The sequence below is a fragment of the Mastacembelus armatus genome, chromosome 18 (assembly GCF_900324485.2).
Source record: "Mastacembelus armatus chromosome 18, fMasArm1.2, whole genome shotgun sequence".
In the NCBI taxonomy this organism is placed as follows: domain Eukaryota; kingdom Metazoa; phylum Chordata; class Actinopteri; order Synbranchiformes; family Mastacembelidae; genus Mastacembelus; species Mastacembelus armatus.
Genome location: NC_046650.1, coordinates 17,109,950 through 17,124,041, shown reverse-complemented (window position 1 = coordinate 17,124,041; position 14,092 = coordinate 17,109,950). Strand labels below are relative to the sequence as shown.

At 43.3% G+C, this 14,092-nt stretch overlaps 2 protein-coding genes across 2 annotated transcripts; one reads left to right on the top strand and one right to left on the bottom strand.

Moving 5' to 3' along the window:
- The first annotated feature begins 3,392 nt into the window (after positions 1-3,392).
- Positions 3,393-5,410, top strand: LOC113141475 (galactose-specific lectin nattectin-like). The gene is made up of 5 exons (XM_026325909.1): positions 3,393-3,468; positions 4,150-4,241; positions 4,402-4,533; positions 5,026-5,137; positions 5,250-5,410. Exons 1-5 carry the CDS (start codon positions 3,408-3,410, stop codon positions 5,315-5,317), a joined length of 465 nt encoding a protein of 154 aa, XP_026181694.1. The 5' UTR covers positions 3,393-3,407; the 3' UTR covers positions 5,318-5,410.
- Positions 5,411-7,014: 1,604 nt separating this feature from the next.
- On the bottom strand, positions 7,015-9,397 carry LOC113141375 (ladderlectin-like). Its single transcript, XM_026325756.1, has 5 exons — positions 9,218-9,397; positions 8,629-8,729; positions 8,334-8,468; positions 7,279-7,390; positions 7,015-7,155 (listed from the first exon to the last, which is right to left on the bottom strand). The coding sequence occupies exons 1-5, from the start codon at positions 9,276-9,278 to the stop codon at positions 7,085-7,087; spliced, it is 480 nt and encodes a 159-aa protein (XP_026181541.1). The 5' UTR covers positions 9,279-9,397; the 3' UTR covers positions 7,015-7,084.
- Between the last annotated feature and the right edge of the window lie 4,695 nt (positions 9,398-14,092).

Genomic DNA, 14,092 nt, shown 5'->3' with positions numbered 1-14,092 from the left:
CACTGAGTCTGTCTTCGTGGGAAGGCATCCAGGTAGATAGATAATAGGAACTTATCTGGTATGAGAGGCTCCAGTGGGATTTGACATCAGCTCATTTTGTCAACTAGTCAAAGTCCATTAATAACAACAGGGCTACAGATTCAATCACATAGAAATTTACAGTCACTGAGCTCCAGATACTCTGGTGTTATCCTGACTGTGTTTCTGACAAATGAACTCCTGTTTTACAGGAGGGTAACTGGTCCTGGGTTGATGGAACACCTTTCAGATACACAAACTGGGCTCCTGGACAACCTGACAACTATCAGGGTGTTCAGCACTGCCTACAGATGAATTTTGGAGGTAAAACAAAAACTTCACGAAAACAGCACATTCTCTCTAGATCCTGATGTGAACGTGGCCTCACTAGACAGTCTCAGGTCTCAGGTCTTGGTCTGTAGCACTGACTGACTCACAAGTTGTTGGTACTTACAAGTAGAAGGTTCTGGAATGATCTGGACTGTGAGACTCCTCTCCCATCTGTTTGTGCCAAGAATCTGTGATGATCCCAGGTCTGATCCAGAGGCACGAAATCCCTGTGAAAAGCACAAACACTGGTGGAGGTGTGTTTGTCTTTGCATACTCTCACATTTTGTGCCATCAGTCTCATAGAACCTGAATTCTACTGTATCTCATTTGACATCTTCTATCATATCCAGTATATATCATCTGTTTCTTTTCTATGGTTGTAACGCTACTAGGAAGGAAGAGACAAGTAACATAAACAGGAGCTGGACTGTCTCTGAGGTTTTGTGCCTTTAATAAGAGCACAGAGCAGCATGCAACTTCACACTGCTCTGAGATTCTGTTGCTGTGTCCTGTAATGAAATTATTTCACAACAACTAATAAACTGTTTTCACTGACCTATGATCCCTCACAATAACATTTTCTTGAAAACTGATCAGTGATACCAGGTACAGAAGATCAGTGTTTGGGGGGCTTCAAGTCCTGACCAGGGTGCCACCAGTGTGGGCCCTTAGGCAAGGTCCTTAACGCTACTGGCCTACATCATTACAAAAATGAGCACAGGAGTCATACCGGCTCAGACGTTGCCCGGGTCAACAAGGTCTGTGTCAGGTGCTGGGGAACCAGGGCAGCCTGATATGAAGTGGGCTACTGGAACACGATACTCATGGACCAGGGCAGAGAATAGAGAACTGCTGGAACACTACTACATAAGTAATCCCAGGGAAAGGGGTTATATGAAGAGGATGTGGGACATATGGAAACTTGGAAACCCAGACATGAAGAACTGATTAGCACCAGGAACTGATCCACACCTACTGTCTAAAGAAGCTAACTCCACTCCATGAGCACCTGGCAGATCAAATGAACCAGCTGCAAATAGATGGGACTCACCCTGAATGGATAACTGAAAGAAGGAGATTCTTGATCCTGAAGGACCCCCAAAAGGGAGCAGTCCCATCCAACTGCCATCCAATAACCTGTCTCTGCACAACATGGAAGCTCCTGTCAGGCATCATAGCGGCTAATACGAGTAAGCACATGGCTGAATACTTGAGCAGGGCCCAGAAAGGAATGGGGAAGAACACCAGGGGGGCAGAACACTGTAAGACCAGACTGACCAACCTGTGCACTGCCTGGAGTGATTACAAGAAAGACATCGAAGACATCGACTCACTGATCCACACCACCAGGGTCTACAGCAGTGACACTGGAATGTCATTTGGACTGGATAAGTGTGGTCGGATGATAACAGAGAGAGAAAGGGTTGTCAGGACTGAAGGAATTGAATTGCCGAAAGGCAGCAGAGCAGATGTTGAGGGAAACTACAAGAACCTTGGAATCCCAAAGGCAAATGGGAATCAAGAAGAAGCTGCAAGTAAAGCAGCCACAGAGAGTAAAGCAAGTCCTAAGAAGTCAGCTAAATGGGAAGAACAAGGTCCAAGCCATCAACACCTACGCCCTGCCGGGCATCGGATACCCCGCTGGTATAATAAGCTGGCCAAAAGAGGAGATAGAGGCTGCTGATGTCAAGACAAGGAAGCTCCTCACAATGCATGGAGAGTTTCACCCCAAATCCAGCATCCTGAGACCGTACACTAAGAGGATGGAAGGAGGTCGAGGACTGGTGAGCATTATAACCACCATCTGAGAAGAACCACCAAAGATCCATAAGTACACCAGGAAGATGGCCCAGAGCGATGGAGTATTTAGTGAATCTCTCAGACAGCAAAAGCCCGAAGCAGAGGTCTTACTGGAAATTCCTAATTTTATCATAAGAATATTAGATTTTTTATTCAAACCTAGTTATTTTCTGTTAATCTGAGACCTAAATTTGTAGATGACAGTTTCCTGCGACTTCACACTGCTCTGAGATTCTGTTGCTTTGTCCTCTAATGACATTTTTACACAACGTAAAGGTTAACTAATAAAACAGTTTTCACTGAGATATGGCACCACTGTCAGACTGGAAAATAACTAGCAGGTCACTAATGTCTGACACCTGACAGTCCATCTTTCTTTGGCTTGACTTGAAACCTGATCAGTGACACCAGTGAGTCCAAACAGCCCCATCAGTTACACTGACATCACTTTAGGTAAATGACTGGTTTATAGACAGACAGTCTGACCTGTTTTCAGTTTGGATTGGATTAGTTAGTGCTGACTAACACTGCAGGCCTGTTTGACTTAAGTCAACTTTCCTTAATTTGCAGCTTTTCCTCCTCCAACAAAGATCCACCATCAGTTCCCCAAACAGCTCCCAGATCATGATGAAAGGTTGGATCAGAGTTTGGTTTTCTTTAAAACTGCCTGTTGACTCAAGGTGATGTTTCATTTGTTCATGCTGATTCCGAGCAGGTGGAATAATAAATATGTTTGTTCAGCATTGTAGCAGGCCAACATGCTGCTAGTGTGAGCAAAAACTACAGCTCCCATCAACATTTACCCAGAAATTCTCCACCAGCTGGATTTTGTCTTTTATTTACATCCACAACATCAGCAGCAACAATCTGTTTACAAGGGATTTGAAAGGTTTTTGTTGTATCTCTGCTGCCTACAACTGTCTACACTGTTCAGTCCGTCCTGCTGACACGTCTGAACTAATAAACTCTGAGTAAAAGTCACATTAGGACATTCTTTGATGTTATGGCCTTAAGGTTTGTGGTGTCTCTCTGCCGTTTGCACTGGGTGGCTCAAACAGCCGTTATCTGTGAATTTTTTTAATTAATTCAGGGCGTTGCTGAAAAACATTTATGCTCAGCCAACAGCTTCACTACATAAATACCAGAGACTCCAACTCCCTGATCATCTGGTGTCTTGTCTTTGACAGGCTGTCAGTTTTTACAGGTCTGTTCCCTACAGAGATATCAGCCTCATCTTTAACATCTGCATCATCTTCACCATGAAGACTCTGATTCTGGCTGCTCTTCTTTGTGCCCTGTTGGCTCTGGACACAGCTCAGGGTGAGTATTACTACACTATATATTGTGTGTATATATGTTTATGGACTAGATATCCAGATGTTATAAATGTATATATTCTGTGGATCAAACCAAATGACTTCTGCGTTAAGTTTCCTAGAGCCCAACACAGATATGAAATGGATCAATATAATGTCTTTCCACCTGTTGTGTCTCTGGAAATGATGCTGACAGGATGTTCTACACAGAGCTGCACTGCCCAAATTCCAACCCAGTCTATTAGAGTTTGTGTTATTGGACTTTGACCACTTTGTTCATCAGAGTTAGATACAACATCCTGCACATTTCCTTCTCTCTGACTTACTTTAAGGCAAACTAAGGGCTTTGTACTTCTTCATACATTAAGACACATCAGAAATAAAACCTGATTATTTCCTTTATGGTCATTTCTGTATTTTCTAAACCTTCATCCAAAGATGCAGCTGTGGACCAAAGGAAACTGTTTAATAATTATGGACATAATGAGTTTTAATGTGTCAGAGGAAGAGATGCAGTGATACCCTATATAACATATATATATGTATATTCAAGGAGATAGTGGTTAATTTTACTAGCCCAACACAATGAAGGGAAACAAAGGTAATTGTTAGTATCTTTGTCAGAAACAGGGAGGTGGTTTAAATTCATGAGAAACTCAACATTATGCATTTTGTTTGTCTTTAGCATTTTCCTTTGATTGTCGGGACGTTTGGAGGCCCAGTAAAAATCGTTGCTTCACCTATGTTCCCAAAGCCATGACCTGGGATGATGCTCAGGTAATCAGAGTGATGTGGATTCAGTCCACAATGATTCTACACTGTTTATTTGGTCTGTGTTCACTTTAACACTGGCATCTATTCCTGCCTTGGTGTTTTCCTACTACTCAGCTCATTTTGCTTCTTTACTGACTCCACTGTCTATTTATCTGCACTGTAGTTAAACTGCCTTCGTCAGGGCGGATGGCTTACATCTGTGCGTGATGCTGAGGAGTATGCAGTGATTCAGAAAGTGATCACTGACGCTAAAGGGACTGGACTCATATGGGTTGGAGGCCATGATGTTACAGAGGTAAATTCACACAGTCTGACAGATAAATACTCAGCTGATATTGGCTTTGTCCTAATGTCATATTGTCGCCATCACAATGAACAGCCTACATTACCCACAATGCAACTAGACTGCTGACAACAATGGACATGTGTTATGGTAGAAGCTGCTAATGTTGATTCTCCTTCCTCATTGTCAAACTTCAGTCCAAACCAACACTGACTCAGATCAGACACTCAGTCATTTTATCAGATGTCATGAAGTTCTTCTTTAAAGAACAACTATTGAATTCTCTTTCTGCACTGTTCACATAATCACTGACTCTTGGTGACTGATGTTGACACATAACAACTAATTCATGGCTTTGTAGCTCAAACCAGCCTGAATGTGTCTCTCCTGACTTATTCTGTGTCCCCTCCATCAACCCTAAACACAGTCAGTGTCCTGTGGTTGGATTTGTCTTCATCAGACACTGAAACACGTCACTACATTTGATTCTCTTCTGGTTTATAGGAGGGCAAGTGGAGATGGACTGATGGAACACCTTTCACATACACAAACTGGGCTCCTGGACAACCTGACAACTGGAAGGGCAATGAGGACTGTCTACACATTTTTACTGAAGGTAAATCACCAAAATGTCACTATAATAAAACAAACCATATTAACGTGAACGTCTCAGGTCTCAGGTCTTCGTCTGTAGCACTGACTGACTCACATGTTGTTGGTACCTACAGGTAGATGGTTCTGGAATGATCTGGACTGTCAGACTCCTCTCCCATCTGTCTGTGCCAAGAACGGGTGATGAGCCCAGGTCTGATCCAGAGGCATGAAATCCCTGTGAAAAGCACAAACACTGGTGGAGGTGTGTTTGTCTTTGCATACTCTCACATTTTGTGCCATCAGTCTCATAGAACCTGAATTCTACTGTATCTCATTTGACATCTTCTATCATATCCAGTATATATCATCTGTTTCTTTTCTATGGCTGTAACGCTACTGAAGGAAGGAAGAGACAAGTAACATAAACAGGAGCTGGACTGTCTCTGAGGTTTTGTGCCTTTAATAAGAGCAGACTGAATGTGTTATGGAAAGAATGCTTTGAGCTCCACTTTATTCTGAACTGTCCTTTCTCCTTTAGAGCAAAAATAAAAATGTCAAGCATTAAATCAATGTGGTCTATGACTCTATGTTATAGCTCCTGTTCTGTCAAAATCCTCTACTATAATACTGAACATAATGACAAATGATTCCAAACCTGTTCAACTGTGAACTGTAACTATGGTGTTAAACAGTTTTCAGGTCAGCATAAATATCACACTGACATGTAAGGCCACAGCCTACTAGAGTACAGCCATAAAACCACCACATGGCACTGAGGCCAACTTTATAATAAAAGCTGTATTGACGCTGATTTAGCTTCAGCATGTATGTTGTTGTACCTGCTGTACAGCCTGCAGTACACGCACCTGTCCACACGACGTCACTGTGTTAACTTCATCAGGGGGAAATATCCAACTACAGAGGAAGAGAAACACACAGATGAAGATGTTGAGATCACTGATGTTGATTAAACTTTTTCTGTTATGAAAATTTGCACAAGCTCATTAACAGGAAAACTTCCATCACATTTATAATGCCTTTCCACGAAGACAGACTCAGTGTCTCTGGTCCAACAACGCCCTGGATCAGTTTCACATGTCGCCCAAAGCTGATCTGTCACCTGCTCATTACACACAGTCAGAGCAAACTTTAATGTCACCTGACAGGAAATAAATAAAAAGTTCAATAACATGTTAAAACAGCAGGAACCGTTTCTCCAGTCAGGACATGTGTTGGCAGAGACTAGAGGCTAAAGGCTTTTTGACCTATTTCCCAACACAAATATCAAATGTCATCGTGATCACAAGATCAACATATTTCAGGAGAACAATATCTGGATTCAACCCTCATGGCCTCAAGTGTGCAAACCAGAATCTACAATATTTTTATGGATGAATTGATTGATTGATAGACTGATTGATTGATTGATTGATTTGTGAACTGAAGTCATGTGAAGACGTGTTTATTGGACATGAGTAATTCCACCTGGATTCTAACCGTGAAGAGGGACAGCTTTGGAACAGCAGCTGGACACATTTTTAACACAGACAGTAACAAAGACATTTCTTCACACATTTAAATCTAATTTTCAAATGTTTGATCTGTTTTTCTGTTTCAAAACCAGATTTGACACGTTTTAAATTGATTTTTAAGCTTTGAAATCCTACTGTCAGTCTTACTGATTTCCCTTTTCAAACATGACGCTGTTTCTTTGACTTTCTTTAGAAAAAAAATATCTTACATGCACTTTACTGGTAGAAAAATCCCTAATAAACAGGATTACATGGGAAGGCAAATCCTTTTGTTTTACTCTTTGTCAAAGTCACTTTTAGACATAAGCAAATGTGATGCAAGAAGGAGATTATCTGTAGCACAAACAGGATCCACAAACACAGAGCAGGTGGTTTCAATACTTTTATTTTGTTTGTGCTTTTCACAGGGATTTCATGACTCTGGATCAGACCTGGGATCAGAACAGCCTCTTAGAGCAGACAGATGGGTTACCACGGTTACAGTCTCCATCATCCCAGAGCTTCTTAGCTGTAAGTACCAACAACATGTGAGTCAGTCAGTGCTACAGACCAAGACCTGAGACTGTCTATTGAGGCCATGGTCACATCAGTATATAGACAGATTTTCTATTACCAAAGTTTGGTGAGTTACCTCCAAAGTTCATTTGAATGCAGTTCTGATTGCCATCCTTGTTATCAGGCTGTCCAGGAGACCAGTTTGTGTATATGAAAGGTGTTCCATCAGCCCAGAACCATGAACCCTTCTGGAACAACAGAGCAGGGTAGTATTTTGTATTACAGCAATCTGACAGGTCTACCTAGACTGCAGCTAGTTAGCTAAGGAGACGCACACACACTACTTCTTTTTGTTTTATGACTGTACACACACTGCACATACCTATATTCACCTTTATTAGCTCCACAACTCAGCATAACAAACTCACTCTCCCTACAGGCCCCCATCATCAGGGAGGTCCCTCCCACAACAATCTTCCACACTTACGGTGCCACTAACCCATCTCCCCAAAACACAACACACATGCTCCCAAACCCCTGTATTAACTCCAGAACACACAATGAACAGTTCACAACCAGAACACACACAGTAGAACAATAGAACAGATAAGGTAACCGGCCAGTTTTCCTTTACCCAGAGTGCTTTGCGCCAGACGTCCCCCTGTGGTTGATGTATAGTCAGTGGTGATGTACGGTGTCCCAGCATGCATAGTGTAACTTGGCTGGCTGGCACAGACATACAGCCTCAGTGTGACTTTTTAAATCTGTATTTGAGAAAGACGTTCTCTGGATACACAGTTACAATAGCTGTTAAAAGCACAGACCAAGTACAACGCTGTCGCCGGTGACACACTGTGAGTGACGTGACTGTGAGGTAAAGCAGACGACAAATCAAGAGCCACAGCTCCACATGTGTCAGGAACCAAAACAAAGAGCAGGACAGATGATGAGGGCTGCAGCTGCTCAGAGACAACAGTGGGTTGTGTCTCTGTCATCAGCTTCTGACAGGATGAAGCTGAACAAGTTCAGACCCACCTGGAGACCTTATCCCCCTGTGACCCTGGATAGCAGGACTAATACCTACGTTGCCTTCAACTACCATAACACACCTGAGTGGCATAGTGGTTAATGTGGGCGGTTCATTATGAGGCAGTCGATAGTATATGAGTGTAAAGTGTCAGAATCTGTTACCTGTTGTGCATCAGAGCCTCCAATCCATGCTTTTTTACTGTCTTTGCTGGCAGAGAGTATCACATTCTGAATAGCCCCATATTCGTCTTTGTCACGCACAGATGCAAGGTTTGCACCCAGGGACTGGCAGTTTTTCTACAGTGCAGATAAACAGACAGTGGAGTCAGTAAAGAAGCAAAATGAGCTGAGTAGTAGGAAAACACCAAGGCAGGAATAGATGCCAGTGTTAAAGTGAACACAGACCAAATAAACAGTGTAGAATCATTGTGGACTGAATCCACATCACTCTGATTACCTGAGCATCAACCCAGGACGTGACTTTGGGAACATAGAAGAAGCAACGGTCTTTGTAGTCAGTCCAACCAGAGGGACAAGCTGGTTTGTCTCCACACTGGCCTGAAGAGAAGCAAAGAAAAACACATATTATTGAGTTTGCATTGATGTTAAACCTCAGAGGTCTAACTCTTACAGAGTGTTAAAACTCCAATAACAGAATTTCTACGTTTTATAGTTGGGGTCAATGAGGCACCAACCAGAAGTAACGTTTCATCTTCTTGAGCAGAGAACTGAATCTTGTACAAGTGTTAGGAACTTTAGTTCATGGATGGATTACTGAACATGTCTGTCTGGCACAGGTTCTCAGGGGCCCAGAGTGTCTCAGGGGCCCCTAGACCAGAGAACCATGATGGGGCTGTTAGCCTTTCATTAGAAAGTCAATTAAATTACTAAAAAACTTACAAAAATCCACAAACTGAGGAAAAATTGATTCACAGAAACTAAAATGAGAGAAAACCACTATAAAAGAATTCTAAAATTGCTATTTATAGTATTATTTCTGAAAGTATCATATACACACAGGGTGCAGGATAAACCACAATACTCACCCCGAGCTGAGGTCTGAGCCAACAGGGCACAAAGAAGAGCAGCCAGAATCAGAGTCTTCATGGTGAAGATGATGCAGATGTTAAAGATGAGGCTGATATCTCTGTAGGGAACAGACCTGTAAAGACTGACAGCCTGTCAAAGACAAGACACCAGATGATCAGGGAGTTGGAGTCACTGGTATTTATTTAGTGAGGCTGTTTGCTGAGCATAAATGTTCTTCAGCAATGCCCTGAATCAATTTCACAGTTTCCCAGATGCCGCTCTTTGAGCCACCCAGTGAATCACCAATAAGTAAATAAGTATCAAAATAATAAATATTCTATTATGTCTTAAGGGGAAACATTTTATGACTTTTATTCAGTGTTTATTAGTTCAGATGTGTATTAAAGAAAACCAAACTCTTATCCAACCTTTCATCATGATCTGGGAGCTGTTTGGGGAACTGATGGTGGATCTTTGTTGGTGAGTGAAATACTTTGTCACACAACACAACTTGTATTTTTCAGTTACCCTTTATCATTTAAACTCACATTAATGAAACACTTGGTGGCTTCAGGTACCTGCCCTGTCCATAAAGCTGCAAATTACAGAACATTTACTCAACCTAAGTCAAACAGCCCTGCAGTGTTAGTCAGCACTAACTAATCCAATCCAAACTGAAAACAGGTCAGACTGTCTGTCTATAAACCAGTCATTTACCTAAAGTGATGTCAGTGTAACTGATGGGGCTGTTTGGTCTCACTGGTGTCACTGATCAGGTTTCAAGTCAAGCCAAAGAAAGATGGACTGTCAGGTGTCAGACATTAGTGACCTGCTAGTTATTTTCCAGTCTGACAGTGGTGCCATATCTCAGTGAAAACTGTTTTATTAGTTAACCTTTACGTTGTGTAAAAATGTCATTAGAGGACAAAGCAACAGAATCTCAGAGCAGTGTGAAGTAGCAGGAAACTGTCATCTACAAATTTAGGTCTCAGATTAACAGAAAATAAACAGTTTGAATAAAAAATCAAATATCCTTATGATAAAATCAGGAATTTCCAGTAAGACCTCTGCTTTGGGCTTTTGCTGTCTGAGATATTCACTAAATACTCCATTGCTCTGGACCATCTTCCTGATGTACTTATGGATCTTTGGTGGTTCTTCTCAGATGGTGGCTGTAATGCTCACCAGTCCTCGACCTGCTTCCGTCCTCTTAGTGTACAGTCTCAGGATGCTGGATTTGGGGTGAAACTCTCCATGCATTGTGAGGAGCTTCCTTGTCTTGACATCAGCAGCCTCTATCTCCTCTTTTGGCCAGCTTATTATACCAGCGGGGTATCTGATGCCCGACAGGGCGTAGGTGTTGATGGCTTGGACCTTGTTCTTCCCATTTAGCTGACTTCTTAGGACTTGCTTTACTCTCTGTAGCTGCTTTACTTCCAGTAAATTTACATTCCAATGTCATTGCTGTAGACCCTGGTGGTGTGGATCAGTGAGTCGATGTCTTCGATGTCTTTCTTGTAATCAATCCAGGCAGTACACAGGTTGGTCAGTCTGGTCTTACAGTGTTCTGCCCCCCTGGTGTTCTTCCCCATTCCTTTCTGGGCCCTGCTCAAGTATTCAGCCATGTGCTTACTCGTATTAGGCGCTATGATGCCTGACAGGAGCTTCCATGTTGTGCAGAGACAGGTTATTGAATGGTAGTTGGATGGGACTGCTCCCTCCTGGGGGTCCTTCAGGATCAAGACTATCCTTCCTTCAGTTATCCATTCAGGGTGAGTCCCATCTATTTGCAGCTGGTTCATTTGATCTGCCAGGTGCTCATGGAGTGGAGTTAGCTTCTTTAGACAGTAGGTGTGGATCGTGTCAGTTCTTGGTGCTGATCAGTTCTTCATGCCTGGGTTTCCAAGTTTCCATATGTCCCACATCCTCTTCATATAACCCCTTTCCCTGGGATTACTTATGTAGTAGTGTTCCAGCAGTTCTCTATTCTCTGCCCTCATCCATGAGTGTCGTGTTCCAGTAGCCCACTTCATATCAGGCTGCCCTGGTTCCCCAGCACCTAACACAGACCTTGTTGACCTGGGCATCGTCTGAGTCGGTATAATAATAATAATTATTATTATTTTATTTATAAGGTACTTGAAGAACAGCAAGAGCTGACACGAAGTGCCCTACACCAAAACAAACAGGAAACAAATATACATAAAATAAGAATTTTAAAAAATAGGTTGAAAGTTTTATAAAATAAAACAATAAAAAACAGTCCATAATCAATCCATCACGCCGGTCCAATGGCTTGGGTATGCAAATAGGTTTTAAGTTGTACTTTGAACATAACTAATGTAGGGGATTGTCTTATGTTCCACAGCCTTGGGGCAGCAATAGAGAAAGCGCTATCTCCACGGAGCTTCCTCCTTGTTTTTGGCAGAAGCAGGAGGTCGCCTGAGTAGTATATAATGGTTTATGTGGCGGGGGCTATTAAGGGGGGTCACTTTTTATGGCCGTAATTTATGACAGTCATAAAGATAATAAACCATAAAATCGTCGTCACGCTCCCCACCCAGCGGGCGGCGCAATTTTCCTATTGGTCATACCTGTGTCTGTGGGTTGTGGCGTGGTGACGCGATGCCGAGGTGGGTGTGAGGGTCTGTGTCATGTGTGGCGGGTATTTAAATACCTGCAGAAGGCGCCTGAGGGCCTTTTCTATCGCTTGTTTTATTAGCAAGAATTGTAGGGAACAACCATGATGATCTTTCCGTCAGGTACGTGCGTCGTTTGTTCCTCGATTCAATAGCGTGTATATCAGAGCGTCTGCAGCGAATACATTGTATTTCAAAATAGCGTGACTCCGTCAGGTATCGCATCAATTTCGTTGGTGGATGAGGATTCTCCACAATCATCATCATCATCTGCTGGAGGTGTGTATCCGTCATTTATATATATATTTTATAATATGTTTTATCTTGGGTGATGCTCTTACTGTGGGGATCTAATGGAAATATGGGTCCGCTCAACAGGGACCATCGCTGAGTCGGATGATCGTGGCGAAGCATACCTGAGTGATAAAGGTGAGAGTTATTCTTACGTGTATCCCTGTTTTAAAGCAGGATCAGAAAGTTGTGGTTTTTACAAAATGTTGGTGTGCTTCACAGAAAATCCTGGAGGACCGCAAAGAGGCCGTCTGTCTTTAAAGAGACGCAGAGAGCACGCTATTTTAACTGAAATAAACAGTCAGGGTGAGTATGTATGTGATGCCGGGTTTATATTAAAAATAGTAATGGTGTGTGTGTGTGTGTGTGTGTAGCTGATTATCTTTTATCCTATCTGGTAATGTAGAGGGTGTCGAGAGCGCGGTGAGCGGAGGAGCAAGCCCCAGCGGCCCTGTGCTACCCAGCCGCTCGAGAGTCGCTGAGCGACCGCTGGAGGGGCTGCAGAGGAAGGACGAGCTGTGTCGTGAGCGGGTGATAAGCAGACAGCTCTGGGATTACGATAGTGAGGGTATGAGATTGATATACAATGCATTTCAACACGTTTAAATAAACAAGTTGTTTATAACGCTGTTTTTAAACGGTTTGTCTGTCTTTATATCTAGATGATTTTCAACCGGCCAAGAGACTGAGAGCTGCCCCTGCGAGATCTGCACAGAAGAAGAAGAAGGAGGAGGAGCAGAAGAAGAAGAAGAAGACCGATTCTTGTGTTACAGCGACACCGGTGGTCGACAAGGAGAGTGAACTTTGGGGATCGGAGTGGGTCGCTGAGACTGCAGCCGCCACTTTCTTTTTGGAGCAACAACAGGTGGAGGACGCTACAGCCTGGCCACTGCATCTTCAGGAGGATTCCACAGCATCTGACTCAACTCGGGGTGTGCTGGAGGATGCGGCTGTTTCATCTCAAGGTGATGTGGCTGTGTGTTTTCCTACCATAAACTTTGATGATTTGTTGCTGAACAGTCAGGACACCACACCACCCGCCGAGGTGGAGCGTGAGAGGTCGCTGTTGTATACGCCTGATGTTACTCCTGTTGATCCAGTCCGGAAGGGTGGGAAGCAAATTTCTATGCTTGAGTGGCTAGCTGATGGTGCTTATAGCTGTAGTAGTAGTGACTCTGACTCTGAGAGTGCTCCTTCTCCTACTCCGCCTCCTGTTGATCCAGTCCGGAAGGGAGGCAAACAGATTTCCATGCTTATGCGGTCGGCTGATCTTGGGCATACTAGTGACTCTGATACTTGTTCTTCATCAGATAGCGAGTCAGACAGTGATTGTTATTCTGCGGCTTCAGAGATTAGCGGTGTGTCAGCTCTAGATATTAATTCTGCTGGTGGTGGTGGTGCATCAGCTGTAGCACCTGCTGGTGGTGCTGTTGCTGCTGGTGCTGCTGTTGCTGCTGTTGCTGCTGTTGCTGCTACAGCAGATGCTAGCACACAGGCCAGTGCTGACAACACGGTCCTGGTAAACCAAGCTGTGTTAGAACTATTGACAAATCTCTGTGCTGCAGTGAAGCACAATGACACAAAACTCACGCGTCTAGAATCGTATGTCACGCATGCTGTACCAGTTTTAGCCGACTGCATAACAGACGCACAAACTCTGTATTCTACCTCTCTAGACAGAAATGGCAGGGTGTGATAACCTGTATGGTGGGGCTGCTGCTGCTGCTGCTGATATTGGCTCAACAACAACAATGAGGGCAATGACACATGATCAATTCTCACGCTGGGCTGCTGAAATGCGTACCAAAAACACACAGTTAATGAACATGTTGAACATCCATCCGCCACCAAAGACAGAATATCTCAATGCCTCATTAAGCACCACAGATTTTGACAGATGGGCTGAAAACACACGCCAAAAGTTTGTGCAGCTCAAGAGAAGAATTGGCCTTCTTCCACAGG